Raw genomic sequence first — 27,262 nt, 5'->3', positions numbered from 1 at the left:
AAGAGAACGGCTGTGTCTGCGGAATACACCTGCTGAATACACAGCTCTATCGCAGTTCATTTGTTTAAGCTTTAAAAATGAATAATATTAGGTCTGACCTCTTTCTAAGACGCATTTATTATTGAAAACATGTAAATAGTACACATTCAAACGTGCAGACTTGAAACGGTGAACAGGATGTATGTGGGGTTTTTTATTGCCCCTGCTGCCAGGTGAGGATTTAGATGCAAGGCATCCCCCTGGCTACCTCTTTTTTACTCTTGAGGCATTAATAATGCACACAGACAAGCTTTTACTGGATTCTGATTTGCTATTTCAAAAGGTAGGAGGAAATGTGCAGCATACACTCCTGATAGAGTGGTCTAGTTGCACTTTCAGGAAATGAGTAGAGCTGATTCTCTCTCTCTCTTTCTTTTTTTTTCTTTTTTTTTTACTTTGACGTACTATTTTGTATGTGTAATGTGTATATTTCAACATCAGAGGAGCCCACTCGGTTGAAAGCCTGCCCGAGGCTGGGAACCAAACAAAAAGTTTTTCCTTTTTGCCAAGTTATGGACTCTTTTACCTGAGGCAAGATGAAGTACTACTTCAAAGGCAAAGGGCATCCTTTGTCAGCATCTCCTAACTGACAGCCACGGATCCACCTCAAGAGTTAGCGCAGACAACCGCTAATCAAAAGAAACAGTCCCTTTGGCTACACATCCAAAAACCAAAAGGCAAGGATTCACTGAGCCGTAACACGCAGACAGAGCCTTCATTAACCTATCATCAGTAGAAGGAAAGCACTGGTGGAGGTTTTATTTCATTTAAAAGGCGAGCAATTATAACCATGTCAAGATTTATAGCTAAGGTTTTGAAAATATAAAATCCCAAAACCAAGTTAGCTAATGAAAGTAGCTAGCAGCACTAGCCAATAAATCCCCAAAATCTAGCGGGAAATTAGCGTAGTCTGCTGAACACTTATTTAACATTTCTTTCTACAATCAACACTTGAAATGATGAAGGCACTTGCAAATGACAAGGTAGTACAAAATGTCAACCATACTTTGGTGTTTCATTTTTTACCTCTTTACTTAAGATTTCATTAAACGTTTTTTTTTTTTCTTTTTACAAAAAGTACCAAAACACTGGCAACAAGGAAGATCTTGGGTAGATAATAATGAGAATAAATATGAAACAAAATTTAAATCATACCCCCTAAACTAAAAAGAAATCTGGTTTGAATTGAAATCACACACTTTTACAAAGCTTGTTTACAAGACGTTTATCTATAGAGGGAACCATAAAGTGCATCTTTGGATGGATGGGAAAAACAACACTGAATGGAAATGCTTTTGACTCTTTCAGTCCATAAATAATTCATAAACAGTTACTGATTGGTTCGGGATACACTCAAACAAACTGCTCCCAAATTTAAATCATTGACTGGACTGAAAACAAATAAAACAAAACCAAAATAAAATCATACAACTAAAACGATATTAAACACAAACAAAACACTTAAAATGATCTCAGCTCACAGCTGTCATGCTAGCAGCTTGTACATGAATATGGTGATGCGAAATGAGTGCACGCATGGGCAGATTATGAGACAATGGGGCAATAGAGTTGCTGGGGCCTTTTGCATAAGACTTTATAGTTGTTAAGCCTATATTTGTTGATGTTTTGTGTCTCTTATATTTTTCTCTTTACGTTTGTGTCTCCTAGTTGTCATTTTGAATGCCATCATAGATATGTGGTCTCTTTGTAGTTGTTTTTTTTGCCTCTTTGTAGACATGTTGTATTTTTGTGTGGTTGTTTTGTGTCTAGTTGTGGTCAAGTTCGTCTCTTTATAGCAATTTTGTGGGTCTTTGTAGTCATTTTGTTTCTTGTTGTTGACATTTTGACATCTCTTTACAGTGTGTTGTGTATTTGTGTAGTTGGTTTGTGACTCTTTTAAGTCATGTTTTGACACTTTTTGGTCATTCTCTGTCTCTTTGTAGTCATTTTATGTCTCTTGGTAGTCGTTTCATGTTTTTTGTGGTCATTTTCAGTCTCTTCCTGATTGATACATCTCTCTTTAAGTGACATCTTGGAGATACTAAGTGACAGAGCCTCGGGCCCCGGTGGGCTCGTTCAGTAATCAGAGTTTTCAAAAGTAAATGGGTAGGAAGATTGTTGCCCAATAAAATGATTGGGCGGGTCTATTACAGGTCTGTGACAGCTACACATAATTTATTTGTTTTGTTTATTATTTTCAGAGTATTTCGTTTTTTTACTTGCTGTCAGGATAAGAGAATTATAACAAATTTAACAAAAAAGGTTTCCAAAATACATATCCTACCATAGCTCTTACTGTAAAGTGGACTAATTAACATATTCACACTATGTATGCATAAAGCAGGCATTACACAAATGTAGTTGAATGTTAAACCTTTTGTTTACTGCAGGTAAAAGTTTGCCCTCAACCTGATTCCAATTGATTTTCCGGAGGACAAAAAGGATGAATCATACCTTGGAAATTAGCCAATGTCATCTTTGTGGAGACATTCTTAGTCTTTAGCTCTGAGCATAAATGTCACAGAACAGTAAAACACTCGTTAATTAAAGTGTAATTGTGTTACAGTTGGTTCGGTGCCTCATTTAGTTCCATCTGATTATAGCGATAAAAACTGCCAACACAGTTTCAAGTACAAGTCACAGAAAAGTGCTATATAGACACTGACTGAAAGCCTCTGTGTAACTATAAAACTAATCAGCATCACATAGGGCACCTGGTTGTGGCCCAATGTACTACGGTACCATTGGCCATTGAGCAGCTTCACAAGGTTAAAGGTGTAATAAAAAGCGACTTGCCCCATAGCACCAAATGACTATAATACATATAACAATAACTCAACAATTACAAGCTCTTAGAACAGGTGCCTTCAAAAGTCACTGCGTTTTTGTGCAGGAATGCAACATTATCTACCGTTTTGATCCTTTTTCAATCTCATTAGTTGGAGATAGAGGAGAAGTAACCGTAATAGTTGAATTAGTGCGAAGATATTGCTCAATTGCAGCATCATTAAAAGGGAGCAGAATTACAAGAGCATTTTTTACGAGGACCTGGGAGCTCATTTCTGTCATCACAAATGCCACAGTGTTTTGCATAACCAAGGTTATAAAATAATAGGCTGATGATGGAAAACTCAAGGTCTGGGCAATGACCGCAGGAATTTGCTGAACACTGTTGCCGTGGCACAAACAGGGTCGTTAAGGTTGAATAAGTACCTGCCTATGTCCCAGAATAGCTAATTATTATATAGACCATGTGCTCTCGGCAACTCGCAGAAGGCCAGACACAACAAACACAGGCAGGCGAGATGTGGACAAAAGAAAAGGCTGCACTTTGATCAGTTTGTTGGCGGTGGTTCGGGCTGTCACAATAACTACTTTTGTTCAATAAATGAAACTGAAACTGAATATCTTCCCAGAAATACTAGCAACAAACAATATTATTGTCATTTTGATACAATGTATGCCACTGATACAATGATAATATAATACCATAATAATAAGTACCTCCTTTGAAAGAGCAATGAACTTTTAATTCTTACCAATGGTCAGGCATGTAAAAATGTAAATATCGATCAAAGTCATGTCAATACATCGTACAATAAGTCGATAACGTCAAAATTATTTATGTCCTCATATTGTACGGTTATCGGAAAACCTAAAAATGAAGAAGGTCACGTCCATATATCGTAAGATAAGTCGACAACATAAAAATGATCGTGGTCATGTCAATATTTTGTACGATAAGTTGATCATCTCAAAATTATTAAGGTCATGTCCATATAGCGTACAATAAGTCATCAACGTAAAAATGATCAAAGTCCTGTCAATACATCGTACAATAACTGAACAACGTAAAAACTATCAAAGTCATGTCAATACATCGTACAATAAGTCGATTACGTCAAAAAACGTAGGTCCTCATGTGGTACGGTTATCGGAAAACCTAAAAATGATCAAGGTCACTTACATATATCGTACGATAAGTCTAAAATGTAAAAATGATTGTGGTCATGTCCACATATTTTACGAAAAGTCTATAATTATTGAGGTTGTGTAAATATATTACTTACTATATACAGTAAGATGATAACGTAACAAATGAAAGGCATATTCGTGGTAGTGAAAAGTATAAATGTAAGGTATTAAAGAATGTGTATCACGTTCGTATCACACTTTGAATCCTCATGCATTCCCAGCATGTAGACGAGCTAATCTTTCATACATACATCACAGTGATATCAATGGTTCTTTGAAAGGGCCTTTTCATCCATGAAATGTTTGTTTTTGATTACCAAAGGAGAAGCTCAACCAGAGCTGCCCAGTCAGGGGTATTGGAGATAAACGTCTTTTAGTGATTGGCCGTCCCACACATCTCTCATCAAATATTCATGCTGGGGACTTGGGAGACTTCCGAGGATGCAGGGATTTAAGCTATTCTCCCATCAGTCTGGCACTGCGATAGGTAGTCAATGTCTCAGCAAAGAGCCGCCTCCAGAAGAACTCCGCTGGAGAGACAAGAAGGAAACATGGGCTTCTCCTCTGAGGTATCGTGCTGTACATCTCATTTTTCTGCTTGTTGATCATCCTCCTGCGTTCGGGAGGAAAGAAACGTGTGATCTCTAGGATTGTGCAGGTCGCTGTTGAAGTGTGAAACTTTAAAGAGTAAGGATTTCTTGATTTAAATTTTAAACAGTGCTGCGATTTCCTCTGGAAGGTTTAAACTCTGTGGTGCAGCCTGGTTTCTTTTGCTTTCTCAGGAATGTTTGCCTCCAAAATCCGTACAATGATGGTACTATCGTCTCCTGACAGCTATTAGCTGTGCAACTTTATCATTCAAGCATGATGTTACTACTCCAACTCACTTTGTTTCTCAAAGTATGTGCTGATTTTGTTATATTGAGCAAAAGCCCCTGAAAGGAAGTTTATTTCAGGTTTTAAATTTAGTAGATCACAGAGCATTTCTGACGTAACTGCAGTCTCGTATCTTCTGACTTTTTGCTTTTTGCTGTTCCCAAATTCGGAACTGAACTTCAAAAGAGAGCTTTTAGATATTCTGAACCTATCTGCATGGAACGCTAAACCTAAAAACATAGCGACCCTGAACGAGTTTAAAACCATGGTGAAATCTATTAAGTCCAGCTAAAAGAGGCTAACAGACATGAAGCTGCATTGGCTAACATCTTAAACATTCAGCAGACAGAAGCTAACATTGCCATCCGATTTAAGTTAGTTTTATAGTCATCTCTTGAATATAAGTCCATTATGCACTCTGTTTTTAGCTTGGTTTTGGTCACCACCACCTCCTCGGAAACTTTTCTTTTCACCAGCTAATAACTAGCTTTTGTCTCAAGCTTTAGTGCTTGCAGCATCCTTGATTATATCCCCAGAAGAGGAATTTTGAAGTACATGAAAATATATATATCTAGGTGTATCAAACTCAAAATTACTGTGAAACTAACTGCAAGGCTGCCAACTTTCACTCATTGACTGTGAGACTTTTCACACGAAAAACACATTTATTACTGATAACATAGTAAACCTGCAACAAGCTCAGCTGCTGGACCCATTTCACCAAAAACACATTGTCAAATAGAAATGATGGAAAGGCGTCATAAACCACCAAACAGAACTCAGTGAGTCAGCATTCACACACTGACTGAAAACAAAGAACTTGTATTATTTTATCTTTAAATGCTTTGTGAATTTGTCTGCTGAACGTTTCAAGCTAAATCCCTGGCGGTTGAGGAGTGATGGCCCCCCGACCCCTGCAGTGGGTAATGTCACAGAAGGCCATAGGTCATAGGTGAGGTCTACTCATAAAATTGAGTAGACCTCACTCTTCACTCGAAACTAAATTGAAATCTTGGCCTGCCCTGTAGGTGATGTGTGGTCGAATTTGTACCCGGCACGTCATTGACATGGCTGAGTCACATAATTAAAACACAGACGTCTATCCGGAGTTATTACAAGTCTCAGTTGGACCTCCAGGAGACAATAGTCTTGTGAGCAAAAAAAGGGTTGATAGATAATGGGCACATTGAGTCAGAGCGTATGAGTCACAGCTGCAGGCCCATTATTTGAATTCAGGTAGTATGGGTTGTATTTATCATAGAAAAAATATGAGACAATTCAGTGTCAATGTACCACATTTAAAAACTGCCACCTCGTGACATCAATTTACATTTGACTCTGATTTAAGGAAGATAGATGTTTATTTAATTATGTATTACTCATGTAATTGGTAATTTAGCTTCAGGATGCATCTTCTTGACTGAAATGCTGCACCTTTTAAATCCACCTGAGGACTTTCAGCCTCCGTGATTTAATGCAAAAAACCCAGTTTCGTGAGCTCACATTCAGCTCTCTGGCTGACCACCCCTCCGCCTGACCAAAAAAAGCTAATTCCCCAAAGAGCACTTGAATGTATGCGCCGTCATACTGGGTGAAACTGGGCCATCGCATTGTGTCTCCGGTCCTCGTTTCAACACGGAGCCTTCTGAAAAGCCTGCCAGTGGCCCGTCCTCTCCTGCACTAAATGTGGAGGGAGGAGATAGTGCATTCTCATGTTATCTGCCACCGGCCTCTTGCCCCTTCAGCCATTTTCTCATTTCACAGATTTGACCAGGAGGTGACCTTGGCTTTTTAAGTGCTTTTAAGGCAGAGCCAAGTCTCCTCTTCCTTTTTTCTTTTTTTTCTTCTTTCCTGTCTCACAAATGGAGACTCACAGAGAGAAGAGGAAAGGGAGAGGGGATTTCTTTCCAACCTTTTTCCTCAATGGCCTTTGTCCCTCCTTTTTTTCTTTTTGTCCTCTATCCTCTCTCCATGCCCGTAGCTACTGTCCAGTTTTTTTTTATTTGATTTTTTATGGAGTAGACATGATGACAGGCTGTTGTCTGCTAATTCTAAGTGAGTCTGTGCTTTTAATGTAGAAAATGGCCCCAGGAGAGCAGCAGCATATGTTTATGACACATGACGTCAGGCACAGAGGACGGTCAGGGAGTTTGAAGTCGGGTAGACACACAGTCTATTAGCAGAAAGTGATGCAACAAAGAACTAATTGAACATCTTTTCCCCAGAGAGTACTTTGTGATATTCAAATACTAAGCATCTTGTGTCTCGGATGTAAGTAATAATTCAAAAGCACCGACTGCATCTTAACAACCTCACAAGGGATGGGGGAGGAATGTGGACCACAAGCTTGTGTCTGCAAAGATGGGAACTGATGAGAATGTATCGATACCAAACCCGAGATCGATTCCTCTTGATTGAATTTCATCCATGCTAATTATTTTATCAGTCCGTCTTTTCATTTAGATTCTTTATCGATTCCTGATGAATTGTTGGGTGGGAAAATACTTCATATAAGGGTCCAGACTCACCTTTCTAACGACCGTTTTGAATTATTTCAACTTCCCGGTTTGAGAAATCAAAAAATCGAAGTGTTATCCTTTTAACTTTTACTTTGTTATTGTCATCTATAGTGGTTATTTACATAAAAAACAAACAAATGAAAATGATAAGGAAATAAATTATTGAATTTGTGTTCAAATATTTGCTCTGATTAAAGCAAAACTTTGCATTAGTGGATTTAATTATGTGTTAAAATGTGTTCAGAGCCAAAAACTTAGTTGTCTAAGATTGCAATATTCGTTAAAAATACAAAATATTCACATGAGAATATTATATGTCCTGGGCTATTGTGGAAGGTAAGAACAGAAGGAGTGGACCTGGTCTGTGCTGCCTTTGTCAAGGTGAAAGGAGTTGTAATGTAGGCTGTCTTGTTTCAGACCTAGTCCTAGGTCTCTGTTTTTTTGTTTCATAAATATAGGTGCATCTAAACCTGTTCCGCACAACTCGATTAGTTGGTCTCTTAATTCATTAAATATTATGTGTAAATTGTTCTTGTTAGACTAGTTTTGATGCAACATACGTTATACTCTTACTTGAGTAGATTTTGAGAGAAAACTCATTACTTGTACTCTGTTTCATATGGATGCATCCAACTCGCTCCTGTTCTTCATGTATTATTCAATGCATACATGATCCACTAAGAGGCAGCTGGTCAGCTGGTCCCTTCCACCACTGAAACAGCACTATGGAGGTCCTGCTACACAAGACTAGCTGGTCCTAGGTCTGCTGGCGCTCTGTTGTTCTACCGCAGCCTCACGTCTAAACCATTCTCTGTTCAAAGCAGCATGAGTGAAGCTACAGCAGGAGATGATAAAAGCGGTATGGCTGACGTTTTCAACACGTTTTTAGACACATGTGTAAGGCCTCTGATGTTAAAACTGCTTTATCAGCAGCTAATATTTACAGACTAATTAACAGTGTGCATTATAGCATGCTAATGTCGTGAACGCTGGTCTGAAGTCAGTTTCATTACATCAGAGAACCATGCAAGCAGCAAGTGTGTCCGTTAACGCTGAAGGGTTTGATCAAATATAGACATAGTATATATAGCGTGCTATAAAACTACTACTCCTGCGTTTTGTGTGGACTTCACTCATATCATGTTTCATCCACAGATGGTGTTCCTCAGGTCAAAGTGAAAAAGTGTAAACATCCGTATTTAATAGGTAATTAACGATGAAACATCACAGCATTATCTCCTAATTAGCCTGAATTAGTCGTCTGATACGAGACCTGTTCAGGAAGATGAGAGACTGATTTGTCCACTAATCTGATTGTGTTTGTGTGATTGGAGAGACCTGGATGTGGTCTGTGACGGTCTGTGATGGGAACTGGGACATCTTTGCTGGAATGATCAAAGTTTAAGGACACTGTTACATGTTGACTTTGTATTTATTTACCTTTTGATAAAACAGACATGTTATATTATGCTGACAATTTGCTGATTTATTTGCCAAATCATAATATAATATGGGAGACAACCAAAGAATAGAAATGTTAAAAAAATTATTTACTTGATGTACTTGTTGTAATATTCAGTGATCACACTTGAGAGATAGAGACTGTGAATATAGTCTGGTGTATATGTTGCAAGTTATCTAACCAGGAGATGATGACATTTCAAATGATAAGACTTTTTTCTTATCCATTATATTTATTTATTTTTACGTTATTCGTAATTATTTCAGTAAAAACTTCTTGTAGATTTTTCACCTGTTTTTTAACAAAAAGTGTTTTTACTTCAGCACATTTTTTCTCAACCCTACATGCCACCACTGTTTGATATCAACATGCAATTCCATAGAATCGGAAACTACAAACCGGTTCTATACTGGAACAGATTCTCGCTTCCCATCCCTTTGTGTGTCCATGTGTACTGCTCACATGTCGAGTGTGTTTTCTAGTGGAAATAAGCAGACAGCATCGCAGTCCTCCATCTCCATCCCCTCTCCCAAGTGCACCCCTGGCAGAGCGCTAATCTGGGTCAAAGTGCTAACTGCTAAAAGGGGCCGCGGAGAGGCTCGGCCGCATGTGAATCATTTCTCACGCCTCCTGTCCTTATTATGCTCACTGCAGCTGGAGCGGCGGAAAGGCATTGGTATTTCCCTCTGACCTTAAAACGTAAACATCGAGACTACACTCTGAAGGCTTCAGTCGCTCAGCCTTTGGGTGACTTTACCCGTGCGAGAGCCTCTCAGCAGTTCTCTATGATGCCATTGAGCTCTTTGATTGCACTCTTGTTTGTGTATCATGATAAATGCAGTCCTGCTTTTTCATATCACTGACAGCGTTGAGGATGGGCCAGCTATGAATAATACTAGACATTTTCCCCACCAGCCAAGTAAGTAGAAATCAAATAGGAGGGGGGGGATTTGGACCGATCTGAGAAAGCTCTTAACTATTACGGAAACAGGCTGGAAGATCTGGGCGATTGTGCTGCGGTAGTGAAAAGGGGCCGCAGCCCTTTTGTTCCAAATGTTTTGATGCTTCATTGCTCTGAACGTAGCATCAATGGGGTGACACATGCTCAGCATTTCTTGAGAACCTACTCCAGCTTCCACCACCTGAACGCTGATGAATTGGAAGAGCTTTGTTGACGTCTCCAACACATCCTGGAACGTGAACAAGGGGCGCCTTGGTCTCACTGTGTGAGCTTTAAGAAAAAAGGCAAGGACACAGAATAGAGGAAAAAATAGGCTGTTTTGGAAATATTCTTGTATCAGAGACCATTTGGGTGTTTTTTTTTTTTCTTCTTTACGCTCCGAGGCCTGTCTTGCACACGGGTACCTTATGGGAGAGCAGCTGGAAGTGCCGCTGTCACTGGACTGCTTGTTTCTCCCTCGAGGGCGCCGGCGGTGGTGGAAGCGCTGGTGGTTGGTGGGGGGGTGGGGGGGTGGCGCACTTGGACAGCATGTCCGTGGGGAATGCATCACATCCAGCACACACACACACACACACACACATACACACACACATACACACATACTCTCCGACAGCGGTGACGGGCCCGCCGCAGGGAGGCGATAGGGGAGAGGGTGACGGTGCTGTCTCGGCGTCGTACATCTGTTGGGGTCTTTGGCGAAATGATTGGCCTCTGGAGGTAAAGCGCACCAGGTTCTGGGACCGTTTCATGATCAGAAAACCACATGACAGCTTACTGACATAAAGAGAAGATTAAAAAAAGCAAGAAAAGAAAGAGTTTGCGTTGTCGCTTCAAACAACATGACGACTCCTTCTGGAAGATTACCTTTGTGGAGGTGATGTTGAAACGTGATTGGCTGCTTGTTTACAGGAATTACATGTTGGATCTCCTGGTAACACAGCTTTCAGGCTTTAATTTACCACACGGCGCTTTGATAACACCCCTCACTGACAATCCCCCCATTGCCCCCCGATAATTAAGATCATTTCCGTGTTTCTATTAGGGGGCGTGGATGTCTGACGAGGGTCGCCAAGTCTTTGTAGATGACAGATTCCTTTGTCTGGCGCGCTGTAAGAATGTAGTAATTGGTAAACTGTTTGACCAATTTGAATTATTAACAAAACAGCCATTTCATAATAAAAGGGATTTAATATTCCGCCCTGTGCCACCATTTTGTTATCAACAAAAGCCTTTGTTACCCTCGGCTTCTTATCGAGAAGGAAAATCCATTGAAAGTGGCTAAAGGCCTGACACAAAGCAACTGCTGAATCCCCGCAAACCTGCAGGCTTAATTGATTATTTGTGCAGAGCTGTATATCTGCAAGGTGCAGGATACCCGGGGGAAATAATGTAAAACAGATAACAAGATGAAATGAGGGAGAATTGCTTTCTGCTACCCATTTTATTAATCTTTTCCCCCTTTTCTTATTCACAATGAGTTTCCAATCTAGGTTTTTTTCCCCATTACAGGAACGCCGCTTCACAGTTTAAAATGCGGCGTGGCCTAAATGGGAAGTTGAGAGTTGATTCAAGCAGGCAAGAAAAGTGTTTGTTAAGAGGTTATTTTGATTTCTGAATAACACATGGAGGAACTCCACGCTGTGTGTACCTGAGAGTCCCAGACGAGAATATTTGATTTTCAAATCTAATCTTCATTATCCCGCCTCTCAGTTCCCTGCCGGTATTCAAAAGGAATGAATTCATTATGCTGATACTGTACACAACATTTTGAAAAAGCAATATATTCAGGTTTTGCAGGTGTTACTACCGAGCCGAGCCACGTGTTCTCCGAGGCATCCTCACATTGTGGGTTTCACTTTTGTGGAAATATCTTTGAAAGGAACAACCTTGGGAAGATGCGATGTGAAATTACTGTGCAACTCCACTCCTGCTCAGTCCTTACCTTTTTTTTTCAACCCATTCACTCTTCGCTCTTCGCTCCCCTTTCTAAACACTCGAAAAACAATGGTAAAAAAATAAAATAATGGTATCGTTGGCATGCAGGAGGATGGCTTCCACTCGGCAGCAATCAAGCCATTACGAATGGCGAGGGAATGGAAGGCCTTTTGTTTTGTATTGTTTTGTTTCTTCTTTTTTTTTGGTGTGATATAGAATTCTTGGCATTTGGTTGCACATCAGGCCAGACCATAATTGCCTTCTCCTCACTGGGGAGCTCCTTGTTTTCCATTTGAAGTCTGCCTCTGTCAGATTTCACCATTAGGGGGATGGGGGTGTAGCAGAGGGGGGAAAGAAGACAATTCCTGGATCAGTCATCTCATACGAGTTGCCAGAGAAGCATGGAGGACATTCAGGATGAATCCAGGGATGGCTTGCCAAGGTACTTTTTGCCTTTGAACCTGGAAAAAATTGAATATTGCAAGCAAAAGGTATTAAAACTAGGTCCTACTTTATCAAGTATACTGTACTGTGTCAAGTATTGAACAATTGCATGATTTATCGATTATTTATACATAGAATCTGGGATTTAGCCACAAGCTTTAATTGTTATTGAGTGAAAGAATGGGTTGTATCTGCAGCTGTCGGCCTAAAAGATATGTAGCCGGCTACACTTAAGTTCACGAGGCTGTTCACCGATACGACCACAACAAGATGACATTTGGCGCCGACCTTTAGTTGCTGTAGTAATTATGACGAGAGCAAAGGAGGAAGTCGTTTGCCCGAGTAAGGTTGAATTTGGTTGGATGGTTAAAACAAACACAAGACCTTCACCGAGGTAACCACCTTTCATGTCTCTCGTGTGAAACCATCGGTCAATGTCCTCTTATTGTATCGCACTTTTATTACTCAACTTAATATTTCGACGTAGTTAAGTACTTATTTTAACCCAAACCACAATTTTTCCTAAACCCTAACCAAGTCATTTTTTGCCTAAACCTTTTTAATACAAAACTTTAAGTTTCACTCTCACAACGTGGTAGGTGCCGTTTGGTAGTGATGATAATAACTGACAATGCACATTCAATTGGCTTATTATTTTCATAATGTTTAATGAAATATATCAGTGAAAACAAGCAGTTTGAAGACGCTTGACGTGGGGCTGTAGGATCTTGCGATGCAATTTTTTGTCATTTTAGGAGTGAGTGAGTGATTTTGCTTAATAATAATTTTTTAGATTCATTTTGAAAATAATAATTAGTTGCAGCCCTAGAATTATGACAAAAAACATGACTTTCCAAGTCGTGAATTGTATGCTCCTAATTGTAAAAGGCACTCTCTGGAAAACATTAAGAACATTCATTTTTCACCGTCTTCATGATACTAGTCTATACAGAACTCAGGTAATTTTCCAATCCCCTTGTTTCTCGTTTTCATTCCCTTGTGCACTCATCTTTCTGCACAGCAACATAATAACCCTTAGCTCCCTGTGACGTCAAGGATTGATGGTAGAAGATTTCCAGCTGAGAGCCATTTCCAAACCCCAAGACACTAGTCATGGTGTGATACAATGAGGCGATAGTTGCCTTAGAGGATTTTTGGACTCTTATACTCGCGTATTTTCTATCTAATATCTTCCTGGAACAACTGAATTAACAATCAGAAGGAATTATGGCTCCTAGGTTCTGTTGTTACATCAAAAAATGACAACAAAAGCGGAGAATATTGAATTTAAAAATGCAAGGTTTGAGGAATCTTGATCAAATTGAACATTTAGCCACAAAAAATGAAAATTTAATTGAATTTGTGAGGCCCCTTACGGCTAGAGCGCACAGCTTTTGTCACAGCGTTGTTGCCATTGAGCTCCCTTTATGTCAATCTAATGCGATTTAACCTTCTTACTGAGAACACGGTTTTCGAGAAGGGGTTCGGGACAGACAGTTGATATGAGTTAAGTGCACGGCGTGCTGCTGGGTATGAGCGAGCCTAGAGGCAGTGTTGTGGTTTATTTGGTCCAGTTCACACAAACACACACACACACACACACACACACACACACACACACACAGTGCATAATGGATATTTAACAGCCCCGGCCTGCTGGAAGTGTGCCGTGTCCTGAAATGGTGCTGGGTGACATCTGAGGGAGTGTGTGACTGCCAGGATGACACACCCATTAAAACACACTTAGTCCATTTCACTGCTGCAGCTCCGCTCTGGATTCATGCCACAAGACTGAACAGAACACATGCATGCCTGTGTCTTGTTAATGGATGCCCTCAGTGAATCCATACCATCATCCATATGTCTATATATACCTACGAACATACAGTAGACTGGAGATAGGGATGATGATGTTTTTTTAAAATCTGGGGTAGGTTGGAGAAGCGAGTATGTTTCCCAGCTGCGCCTTTGGCAGGATGAGCATCCCATTCTCTTCCTGCTCTGAGCACATACTGAATTATTGAAATGAGAAAGGCGCCAGTGCTTTGTCTTGTATCATCAGCATAGACACCCAAAACTCCAATCTGAGAGATCAACTCCCTTCTAACACGAAGCAGGAAAGCTTTTTAATTGCGGCTCTCCCACTGGATCACGACAAAAAAAAAACACCATTTAGTTTTATTGTAGGTCAGTAGTCTCAACATAGCTTGTGCTTGTGCAAAAGGGAAGAGCTGCTGCAGAGTTCTCACCAGATCTGAGAGGTAGGAGTTACCTGAGCTGAGGTGTCAGGAGGACTCTTGTTCTTGTAGCCATCAGCTGAGATTCCTCCAAAGTGGCTCTAATTATGCCTCTCATCATGCTGCACTCAGCTTTCTCCAGCAGAACCCTGCAATTTACCTGAGACACGCCACAAATATAATGGAGACAATGCAATGGATTCTGCTTCAGCCTGGACGTGGTATTCCAACACGTTTTCACTACCAACTCGTCAAATCCTACCGCTCGGTCAATGGCCCTACGTTTGAAACTGTAGTGCTCTAAGACTCAGGAATGGAGGGTCACCTCTTCCAATGTGGGGTTATTTAGTTTTAGGTTTACTTACGCAACAAAACTACTTGGTTAAGCTTTAGAAATTACTGTGGCTTGGATTAAAATAAGTGCATTTGTTGTGTAAAATAACTATGCTTCTAATGTTACTTGAATCAGTGAAGTAACGTGACAATACTATGGTTAATTAAGTCAATGTTTACTGGGTTTCATGGAACACAAACAGCGGTCTCCTGGGTGAAAGTCTTGTGTTTGTTCGACTCGGTCAACCTTACCTTCCACGCACCCTATGTGGACTTTTGTCAGCTGCTGTGACCGTGTAAAAAAACGATGCTGATGGGTTTACATTGGAGTTGTATGAAAAGCATTGGGCTTTGAACTGACACCAAAGGGTGCGTCAGTATTAGACGACGAGGGGCGATGACCAATCTGCGGTGTTTGGCTCGTTGGAATTGAGACCGGGTTGGGTATTCAGGGCCTTCCTGACATGCTGACTGTATGGACACATTGTTGGTTACTCAGTAGATCAGAAAAAATAAAAAAGGTAGATAGATTATTGTTACAGATATGGTTTAATATTGTGGCTGAACCGCTTGAATAGACAAATGTTGCCTCTAGCTGGTAGCATTGCATCAGGTTCTCAAGTTTTATTTGGAGAATATCAGCTTTTGCCATCTAAGAGATGATGCAGAGCGCCAGAGGTTAGACTTAATCATGTGAGGTATGGTGCATTCATCTATTAGCTGTTTGTAATATTGTGTTCCATATAGGGCTGGGCTATTAATCAAATTTTATTTTCAATTAGGGATTTAGTTTGGAGAGATTAAGAAAAGAAGATAATCGAGAAAAATGTTTATTGTGCCACAATCGGTTTTGCAATGATGCTTTAATCTTTTCTTGTATTAAAAATCAAGCAAATCCCTTTCGATATAATGTGTTTATGATTAAATTGTTTACAGAAGCACAGCGTTCTTCATTGATCCAGCCTCTTAAAAGTGCACCAGATTGATGCATTTTACTTTATCGACCTAGATTTCCCTTTATAAGCGCTTCACGTTTCCAATCAAGCCAATGAATAATCGTATTGAGTAATCGTGATCTCGATATGAACCAACACGTCTGTAATCTCTACATCTGATTTGATATGAATTGAAAACATTTTACCACGTTTAGAATTTGTTTTGACATCATGTTCAAACTGGAATTCAGTAGCATCTTTATGTCATAAATAGACACGTCTTAAATAGTCTTTCTTTAAATTTATATTTACAGTCTATAGTAAATGGCAGCCATTGACCAACTCACAACTAAAGCAGATTTTTTCATGTACATATACATGTACATGTACGTTGTGATGTAAGCGGGAAAAAACTGTGATGACGTAGTTATCTTGATAATTGTCAGAAAAAGAACTCACAGTAGAAAATTGCCCAGAACAGGCCGCAGAGGATGGATACGTTAAATTTAGTTTTCAAGAACACACAAAGGGGTATTGACTGGCCGACTCCCGGTGCAGTTGATCGATGTGTGTGTGGTCATTGAACTGAGCTTAGAGGTAGTTTGTATTCTATTAGCAATCTCTGGGGTTTTGTAGCAGTGGAACAAAAGCACATGTTGATGCCTAATTGCTGGGAAAAGAAAAGACCAACGCTATTGTTACATCTGTAGGCTGCTACTTCTGCTGTTTACAGGCTTTTTCTCACTCAGCCAGTCAGAGTTGTACAGTTGCTATGAGGACTTGCCAATCGTGGTGTGACTGAGCTTGATGCTTAATTCTGTTCTAGCTGGAAACTGTTTGTCTTAGAGCTTCTGGTGCTGCTTATAAGCCTCTTGATGTGTTTACGTACAGCTCTCAACATCTGAAAGACATTGTGAGTTCTTTGTTGCATCTGGGTTGGGGACAGGGAATGCTGCATAAATGATTTATTGACAGGTCAAGGGGTATAAATAATTTACTATGTGAGTTGATAAGTTATGTGCTTCGCTTCTGACAGCCAGCAGGAAATGTTGCAACGTTTACACATGATTTTGTCTCCCATATAGTACATTACCTCAAGGGGAAAAGGAGCGAAAGATAATGTACCAATACATTCTTATTCATATCATAATATCCAACACAACTTTATACAGCAGATTATGAAAAATGAACGTTTACAAAATGCTACCTATTGGTTATGTTTACAGTGATTGTCTGGTTTTTTTGGTGTGTCGCTCAGGGCAATTTTTTCAGTAAAAAAACTAAAGTTTTTGGTAGGTTCAAGGAAAAATGACATGTTTGGGCTTAAAATAACTAAGTACAGTTGTGTTTAGGCATCCAAACCACCAACAGTTATGCTTAGGCAACGAAACCACTACAATAAAACCACAACGTGGATGCATTCAATTTGTGTGACCACCACTAACAAGGCTCCTAATTAACTTTCCATTGGCATTATTTTCCTCCTGAGGGACACGGAAAAAAACCCATTCAATTTGTTTCCCTGTACTGGAACCAATAGATTTAATTTTATCATAAGTCAAAAATGTAATATCATAAGCTTCTCAAAGATATTAAAGCGTATAGATGTTACATGCATACAAAAGACTGTGCCGTGTCCATTCTGTGCATCAGCTTATACTCAGCTCAGCACCACCTCCCAGTTATTTATAGCAGGTGTTTATTGATCAGAGCATTGAATGGTTGTTAACAAGAAAGCTCCAACAAACAGCCTTTGAGATCTGAGTGTAGTCCTCATGTCCGCCATCTCACTATCCTTTATAAAACCACTTCAAGTGTTCTCTCGTTGTTGTTTATCAAATATAATCACAGCTTTTAAAGGATTTTGAATTTGGTTTGTGCTCAGAAAGGATGGAGAAACTGAATCAGTCATTAATCAAGCTAAAATGATGACACTGGTTCCAGCTTCTCAAATGAGTGGATCTGTTGTTGTTGTTGTTGTTGTTGTTGTTGTTGTTGTTGTTGTTGTTGTTGTTGTTGTTGTTTTTTGCTATGGCACTGGGAATGTAATAGTGTTGGTTTGAACTGTTGGTCAGAAAAAGGCAAAAAAAAATTAAACACAAAAAAATGAAAAATGTCATGTCACTTTGGGCTCTGGGAAAGTTTGATGGGGTTTTTCTTCCAACCCAGTTGCCAGAGAAAAATGTTCGCATTGGACATTTCTGCAAACCACGTATACATTGAATCATGAGGTTTCTGAACCAAAAATACATTCCAGATCAAAATTTCCACATGCATGTATATAAACATTGTGTTTTAGTGTTCTAACCTTTCAGTGCTTTTGGTTTTTCTAAACGGCATTCTCAATAACGTTTAGGCAACAAAACAACTTGGTTAGGTTTAGTAAAATATCATGCTTTGTGTTAAAATAAATGAATCACTTTGGTTACAAACTGGAAATGAATACTTGTCTCCTGATTAAAGGTCTCCTGTTTTACTGATCCAGCCCAACGTCCTCCTCCTGTGCAGATTTACACAGCTTGATTAGAAACATATTTGTGATAAATCCAAAACAAACATAATCCGGGAGAAAATACGCTCCCGCAAAAAACACAATGCAGTTTTGTCACATATCATTACATTACAGTCATTTAGCAGCCGCTTTTATCCAAAGCGACTTACAGTCAGTAGTATATTACATATTTATCACACACTGATGACAGGACTTGCCAATCAGGAACTAACATTCATCATCCAGTCCACACCGATGGGTTAGGAGCAACTTGTCTTGCCCAAGGACACATCGACTGCCGAAGCCGGGTATCGAACCACCGACCCTCTGATTGGAGAACTACCTTGCTCTCCACTACGCCACAGCCGCATATACATATATGTAAAGGAGACCATTTTCTTTCTATTTTGTTTTGAATTTTATAGAAAATAAATGGTTGATTTGTAAATCTGAATAAAATGTTTATAAATCAATAGATAAGAAATGATCCGTTTCACCCTGTTTTGAACTACAAATCTGAAATAAAGGCAACTGATATGGCATTATATGTAGTGACTATAAGACGAAAACTCACATTTTCACAACAAAGAGAATTAAACTAGCTGATAATAGCCGACAGAAGCATCTCATATTGACCATCGTAGCATAAGAATGTATTGAGATTCTCGACCAGTCATCAACAGCTACAAATACCAGTAGTTTGGGAAACAAATTCAGCTACCAAGTGGTGTATGTTTTCATTGTTATTGGTGAAGAAATGTTTGATTTGCATCAGTAATCCATTATTTGGCATGTCAATATCCTTCATGTCCTGCAGTGCTTTTAGTAATCAGTGGATTTGGTCCACCTCTTTACCTTAAAAGGGGAAAAAACACACCACTCAATCACACATCATTAGAAGTCTCTGGAAGAATGATTATGGTGCTAGTGGAAGATAACCACGTCATACATGGCCATTTGGTCCTAAAATTATTTTCAACGAAAAAGGCAATTTATTGGCTGGCAGCATCCAACACTCAAACTGTTTCTCCTGCAGATCCCAGTGAGAGCTTGTACAGCATGAGGCTGGTGTGGAAATCCCTGGACAAGATGAGGTGTCTGAGGAAACGCTCCACTATCCCCTTCCTCGGCTTCCTCATCACCTTCCTCCTCTTCCTCAACCTCTACATTGAAGACGGCTACGTGCTGGTGAGTACATTTGAGTTCTTTCTGTTTTTAGTATTTCCCACATTAGAATCTCAGATGAAGTACTCACTTGGTATTTATTTGTATTCCTTCTCAATGTCTGAACAACAAATTTAATCCAAATATGCTTTTTAAAAACCAAATATGTTCTTGCACTTTTCCTTTTATAATGGCTTGTTTTAAAAGGAAACATGTTTGAATTTTTTACAACAGGGACCCAAGATAAAATCATCGTTTATTTCTTATTCATGATGCCATCAAAGCTCGGTGATCACAGTACATTATCTGTGTTTGTTATTTAAATTATTAAGAGGTAGTTCGCATCTCCGGCTCTCTGGTGCTCTTTTCGGGTCCATTTGCTGGACTATGCAAACTGCCTGAAGGGGTTTTAAGATTCCTTTTGTCTCCAAACGTTAAGGGTTAGCTCCGCCACAGGATGCTAGAGACAAGTTCAAAAGTACAATAGTGTTCCCCTCATTTGAATTATTCACTGTAGAAATTGAAATTTTCATGACGGCTTTCCTGTCCCTTTTCTGCAGTAGTTATAACAGTTTGTACATGTTTTATTTTTTTTCTCCGTTGTTCATAATGCAAAGTTATGTTTTTCATGTTGTGTTCCAGGAAGGAGATAAAAGGCAGCTCAGGGAAACATCAGTCCACCCTTCGAGCGCGGAGCGATACGTTCACACCTTCAGAGACCTGAGTAATTCCTCTGGAACCATCAATGTCACGTACCGTTATCTCGCCGGTACCCCACTGAACCGCAAGAGTAAGTTTAATGTTTGTTTAAAGAGAAATTTACATCCACTGTTTTCATGAGCTTGTAGGAGTTACAGTAAGCCATACAGTGGTTGTGAGCATGAGCTGGGAATAAGAGCTAAAAGTTAAAAATGTGTGACTTGGGGATTTAAAGCGCAGTAATAAAATGCAACTGCTCCATGAAGACCTTTTTGCCTCTAAATTAATAAGCACTCCTCCTCTCGAGTACATTATGATTTAGTCACCAAACATGACTTTTTACTTACAATGAGAAAACAGCTCTAATTTATTTTCATTATTTTCATTCCTGATTGAAACATCAGCTTCCTCTCAACGTTACATCTACATCTCTGGCCATGTATGTTGGGAAGATCAGCTGATAAAGACTTTGAGGGAAAAATGTTGGAATTGTGCGTTTCTGCAGAGCACGGATATACGTTGAATGTCAACATACGTGTATAACATACGTGGTATAACAAGGTTGTTTCTAGATGGTGTCCAACAACAAGTTCACTAATGGTGGGCGGAAGGGTCAGTCAATGGGTCAAACAAACACAGGACTTTAACCCAGGGTACGCTGAGTAAAGTTATGTAAGAAAGTCCACCAAAGGCGGCGGCTATTTCTTCATGCTACCTCCATTGTTTCAACACAAACCTCAACCAAGCAGTATTGGTGCCTAAATCTAAATGTTCCAAAATATTTTTGGTTTAGAAACGTTGTAATTCATGGTATCCTGTTGTTTGCAGAAACATACGATGCCAACATGTTTTTATGGCGCCTGGGCTGCAACACTAGCTCCAGGGAAGATATTGTTTGGCTGGTGTAGAGCGGCGTGAGGCAAACAGACCAATTTACTGGAGGAAAAATGTGCTGTGGCTTTGGGATGTGAGAAAGGGGAACTTGAGTTAAGATTATTTTCTCAAACTACTATTTCCAAAGTCAAGAATTAACATATACTTTTAAATTACAGCTAGATTTATCTTCTGGGGGAAAGTCTTGAGTTTGAAATTATTTGTCTTCTCAAGGACTACATTGTATGTTTATACAACTTTAAATTGTTAATTTGAAAGAATTCCGTTTCTATCATGATAAAATGAAATGCTCATTTTTGTTCACAGAGTATCTCACCATTGGACTGTCGTCAGTCAAAAGAAAAAGAGGGAACTACCTTCTGGAGACGATCAAATCCATCTTTGATCAGTCCAGTTACGAGGAGCTCAAAGAGATCGTGGTCGTGGTCCACCTGGCAGACTTTGACCTGGTCTGGTGTGAGAACCTGGTGCAGGAAATCACCAGGAAGTTTGCCCACCACATCATAGCGGGACGCCTCCTGGTGATCCAGGCCCCGGAGGAGTACTACCCGTCTCTGGACGGGCTGAAAAGGAACTACAACGACCCGGAGGACCGGGTCCGTTTCCGCTCCAAGCAGAACGTGGACTACGCTTTCCTCCTCAACTTCTGCACCAACCTCTCTCACTTCTACATGATGTTGGAGGACGACGTGCGCTGCTCCAGGAACTTCCTGACGGCGCTGAAGAAGGTGATCACCTCCAGGGACGGTTCCTACTGGGTGATGCTGGAGTTCTCCAAGCTGGGCTACATCGGGAAGCTGTACCACTCCAGAGACCTGCCGCGTCTGGCCCACTTCCTCCTCATGTTCTACCAGGAAATGCCCTGCGACTGGCTCCTGATCCACTTCAGGGGTCTGCTGGCCCAGAAGGACGTGATCCGCTTCAAGCCCTCGCTGTTCCAGCACATGGGCTACTACTCCTCCTACAAAGGAGCGGAGAACAAACTGAAGGACGACGACTTCGAGGAAGACTCCATAGACATTCCCGACAACCCTCCCGCCAGCATGTACACCAACATCAACGTCTTTGAAAACTATGACGCCACAAAGGCTTACAGCACCGTCGATGAGTACTTCTGGGGGAAGCCTCCGTCCACGGGAGACTTCTTCATCGTAGTATTTAACAAATCTACCAAAATTAGTAAAATTAAGATTGCTACTGGTTCTGACGACCGACAGAATGACATTCTTCACCACGGAGCTCTGGAGGTCGGAGAGAAACTAGTCGGGACTAAAAAAGGGAAACAGTGTTCCTCTTATATCACATTAGGGGAGTTTAAAAATGGCAACATTGAAGTGCAAGATGTAGACCACAAAATTGCCTTTGACATTGAGTGTGTTCGCATTGTGGTTACAGCCAGTCAGAAAGAGTGGCTCATCATCAGAAGTATAAGTTTATGGACTACACAACCCCCCAACCAATAAGGACTACACACAAAGACTCTTAGTATTTCTTAGAGGCAAATGTTTTTATTATTATTATTTAATAATGTACGTATTTCCAGGTTTATTTATTCTTTTTTTATGTATTTATTGATACTCATTTTGATTGCCAAATCAATCTATAGTTTTTTATACCTACAAGTTGTAACCTTAGTGGAGCATCTTCCCAGTCATTCTTAAGGACTGTTCAGCTGACCTCAAAGTATTCATGAACGTATGTTTTCTCAAATGTTCCATGAGCCTTTATTCATTTCAGATCTTGATAGCTGACCTTAACAGAGGGCTGGGCGATAACTGAGTGTTGTGTTTTACCCACTTTAAGCGATATCATAAGGATATAAACATGTTATGGTATTGTTTTATAACAATGTTATGTACAAATCCTACGAAAAGACCAAAACCATCAATGAATTGATCCCACTTACAAGAATTGCCATGGATCTAATGTCTGATACATCTTTTTCATTTGTGCCATAGACCTCCATTGTTGTCCAAAATGAATGGGGTCAGTGAGCCAAGCCATCTCATTGGGTGAAATTAAACTTCATTAGAAAATAAACTTGGGCACTACAGTTCATTTTGAGTCAATCCCTGATACAACTACCTGCTTCTGTAAATATTCACTAGTGCACCATTAATACACCAATGTTTATTTAACCACAGCTGAAAATAGCTTTGAAAGATTTAGGTTTAATTAGAAATGAATGGGATCTATAGACAGGGTAGGGAAGTCAGAAACTACTGACGGATGGACTATCATATCTGGGGTTTGTATCTTTTCATGGGATTTGTTAACATTAACAAACATAAAGAATCACACCAGCCTTATTCTTATATGGTTCAAAGTAAATATAATTGAAGTTAAGAAGGTTTTGTTTTTGGTCTGGTGTAAAGTGTAACCATAAAACACCTGTTATTGCATTGGACCAGCCCAGACGCCCTGGAAAAAGATTGTTTGCATAATACCTTTCTGCAAACCATGGAAACTATGAAACGTTTTTGCATTCCGTCAGACCAAGAGTATATGAAGCAACCGTGATTGAAAGTTAATTGGTATAATATCGAGCATAACAAGCAACAAAATCAACTAAGGATGGGTGGGAGGGGGGGTAGATGGGTAAAATAAACACTGGACTTTCACCAAGGCGACTCATTTTTCCTAGCGACTGGGTTGATTGAACATCAATTTAATCTTTTTTAATCATGATAAATCGGTTTCATTTTCATGATATCCTTTTCATCCATATTGCCCGATTTCTGTTCATTTGATTATAATTGACCGCTGCTGCTCCTCTTAGTATTATGCACCTCTTATTATCTATGAATGTGGGAAAAGGATAGTTATAATGAGGTGTAACTAAATTCTTTTTTCCAGGAACTACTGTCCAGTTAAAGCTATTGTGATTTGCAGTTGAACAAAAGCGTAGCTCTGGGATTTCTCTCTTACAGTGTTTCCATTTGGCTCTTAACTATTTCCCTCCTTGAAAAAAACCCACCAGGGAAGTGTCAAAGGTCATTGCTGCCTTGAATATTCACCAAGTCGCAGCTAATTTTTTTTTTTTTGCACTATCAAATATCCTTTCCCGATTTAACCATCTCTCCCGTTGTGTTTGAGGCGAGCGTGTGAGTGGGCTGAGCTCCTCTGCTGGCGCTGTTACAGTATGCTCCGTCAGGGCTGCTGACAGGAGAACAATGTTTGTTTTCACCCATCTTCTCCAAGTGCTGAGATTAGATTGCGCACTGAAGAATGGGGCAGGTCTGCTCTTAGGTCTCTCTTTTTTTTTTCTTCTTCCCACCACAGCACAATTTTCCCCCAGTAAATTGGTCTGTGTTTGCCTCACGCTCTACACCAGCAAAACAACATCTCCCCTGAAGCTATAGAATCTCAATTCCCCCCCCCCAATGTTGCGCTCTCACAACTCCGATGTTTCTGCTCCTACATGGTTGCCTCCCTGTGATCTTTGCTCTCGCTTCGTGCATTCTGCCGCTGCTTCGGGGGAAAACTTGCTCGGCTTTTTCCTTTGATGTATCCTTTTTTTTTTTTTTTTTTTCAAATTCCCCGCCTTGCCTCGCATTGTTTAACAGCAAACATTTGTAAGAATTAACACAGCACATATTAACTGCTAATCACCGCGATGCTCGGGGCAATTCGGAGCCGCGCTTTGAAAGCTACCTTGTCGCTTTCCATGTTCATGTAATGATGACCCATGTCATCGAGCCATGTTCAGTGACGGATTAGTTTCTACATTTAAAAAAAAAAAAAAAAGCGTCAAGGAATCACCCAACAATGCAATAAAGAGGTAAATGTTTACATAACCCCGACGTTCTTTGGGAACGCGAGGTGGAAGCAGATTGTCATTAAGCATGCTGCGGCAGCTCCGTAAAGCTTTGTTCCGCCGTTGCGATAGCCACCTGTTCCATGTTTTCCCTCAAGGTCTTGTTTGGTGTCACAGATCGGGGCCTTTCGCAGATTGGCTTGTACCGCCATCTCGAAAATCCTTCCTCAGCAAATCCCCCATGTGCTATCTGAAATGAAATTAGAATGCCCCACCACCGCCACCACAATGTAGCTTATTGTTTTTTTTTTTCCCTCAGCATTTCCCTTGGAAAGTCGCTATTCATTTTGGTGAATGATTCCGTGACCTGCATGGATCGGGGCTGCGGGGGGTGGGGCTGGATGGGGGGGGGGGGGGGTGTCTCGTTTGAATGGATGATCCTTGGAAACACAATCTGCAAGTGTGCAGCGCGTCTGTTCTATTGAGACGCACGCCGCGGTGCCAATTCAGCCCGGTATTACCTGCTTATGAGCTATAAACACATGATGTCACCGCGGGCAGTTAGCTGTTTTACAAGTGTAATGGATGGCTTTGGTACGCCTCGCGCCAAAAGTAGAGCAATGGTGTCGTGAGGCTGATATTTCTGGAGGAGAAATTGCTGTATGATCTTTATTTGAAATAAGACCCTGGCCAAAAATGAGCTGCACGCTGCAGATTTATGGACAGATTTACATCTTGGGGATAACAACAAAAGCCTGCATAAATTCCTCAACTGGATGTCAGCAAACTGCTGCGCACAGCATTCTTCGCTATTGGCAGCATGTTTGGCAAACCGCAATCCATACCGGCGCCTCGAGTGAACAACGTGCCCAGGATCAGTTACAATGTTCGTTTCACTGAATACTAAAGGATGTTTACTCCTCTTTTTTTAGTACTTACAGCTAATAAATGGCCAATTTCCATGACCATTTGTCAAGAAACACAATCTCTCTGATGGAAAAAGGGACAGAGGTTTGTGAATCACTTGCAGGAAAACTGTCTAAGTTTGTTTAATTATATTGGCTGTGAAGGTCTGATCCCCCCTAAACCTCCAAGCAAGTGATGAATGTGAATACGATGTGTGGGTCCTGAGTTATTTGAAACGTGAGCTGTCTTCCAGTGTAGCATGTACAAAGTGCATGAACTAAAGAATTTTTCAGTGGATAAAGCAACTCCTTTTTACACGTCGGGATCTATGAAAATATTGTTCAGCTTCTGCTAAATGAAATTGTACTGGGTTTGTACGTAGATGCCTACCGATTCTACCTTACAACAGGTTCGGAGCTCACGTGTGCTGTATATTGTTAAGTGGAGCGAGTGTGTCAAGATGTCGTTTCTGTGTCTGTTTTAACTTTCCATCGTTCTCTAAATGGTACTGTATTGTAAGATGACATATATTTTTTTACACGTGTCATTTCAAAATGTTGTACTTGTATTGAAATTAGATTAAACAAATGGATGCCAACTTTGTGGTGCATTGACTGCAGAGACAGAGGAGTGTGCGAGAGAGCTCAAGAGAGCACTGCGTATTGAATATGTGTGTGCAGTGTCGGGGCTTGAATATCGGTTTGAATGCCTCGAGGAAAACCAAACACTATTTACATGACCCTGAATGGAAAATGCCGTCCTTCTGTCTTTGCCTGAACATGCTTTCTTTCACTGTTTAATTTGTTTATGAATAAAAGTAGAACATACAGTATACATTTCAAATTTAAAAGGGGGTAAAAAAAACATAACTGACATTTGCAGTTCCTTGAAACTCGCAGCGAGAGCAAGCCTGTCTGACTCAGATCTTGCTATAGCCAAAAGCAAAAGCCATACATTATTCATTTCAATATTCATATGCTTTCTGCTTTTTTTTTTTTACTACTTAATGAAGGTGTGGGAATGGTGCTTGAGGGGGATACTGTGCTGCTTAAAAGCAACATGTTCTTTGTGTATTTGTCAAGATGGGTCATAGAGTTTCTTATATAAAGCCTACTGTCAGACAGCTGGGCACATGGATGAAGAGGCCCAAGGACAAACAGTCATTCTGGAGGAGAGCAGTTGGTCAAGTAGTTTAATCAATGCAAATTACTGTATATGTTTTATTGCCTGTGGAAATACACCAACACATTTTCACTCTCAACTCTGCCTGCTCAGTGACGGTCCAGGTAACCCTCTGGGTCAGATTAAGGAGCGTTCAGTTCCCATGTGTTTCCTGCAGAAATCAATCAAAATAAACTTCCAATGCAGCTTTAATTAGCTTTTTTGGTTAACTTATGCAACACCCTAGTTGGTAAAGGCAACAAAAGTATATGTATATTCTTAGGAAAGGATTGTGGTTTGGGTTTAAGTATGTTTTTTTTAATGTAAAATAAGTCTGCTTGTACGTAACTCGTGTCAGTAAAGTATGGAAGTTACCTAAAAGAAAACTACAGTAAAAAAAAAAGTCAACTTTGACTTGGTTTCACATGGGAAATGTAAAGCTGTCCTGTGGGTGAAACAACCGCCCTTAACGGA

General features: G+C 40.2%; 1 protein-coding gene across 1 annotated transcript; it reads left to right on the top strand.

Annotated features, from left to right (window-relative positions):
* The first annotated feature begins 19,251 nt into the window (after window positions 1-19,251).
* On the top strand, window positions 19,252-22,427 carry LOC129108807 (alpha-1,3-mannosyl-glycoprotein 4-beta-N-acetylglucosaminyltransferase C-like). The gene is made up of 3 exons (XM_054620728.1): window positions 19,252-19,395; window positions 20,014-20,161; window positions 21,271-22,427. The coding sequence occupies exons 1-3, from the start codon at window positions 19,267-19,269 to the stop codon at window positions 22,425-22,427; spliced, it is 1,434 nt and encodes a 477-aa protein (XP_054476703.1). The 5' UTR covers window positions 19,252-19,266.
* The last annotated feature ends 4,835 nt before the right edge of the window (window positions 22,428-27,262 follow it).

This window comes from Anoplopoma fimbria, chromosome 19 (genome assembly GCF_027596085.1).
Source record: "Anoplopoma fimbria isolate UVic2021 breed Golden Eagle Sablefish chromosome 19, Afim_UVic_2022, whole genome shotgun sequence".
Taxonomy (NCBI): domain Eukaryota; kingdom Metazoa; phylum Chordata; class Actinopteri; order Perciformes; family Anoplopomatidae; genus Anoplopoma; species Anoplopoma fimbria.
Note: the sequence above shows the minus strand (reverse complement) of the source record. Positions and strands in the feature narration are given on the sequence as shown.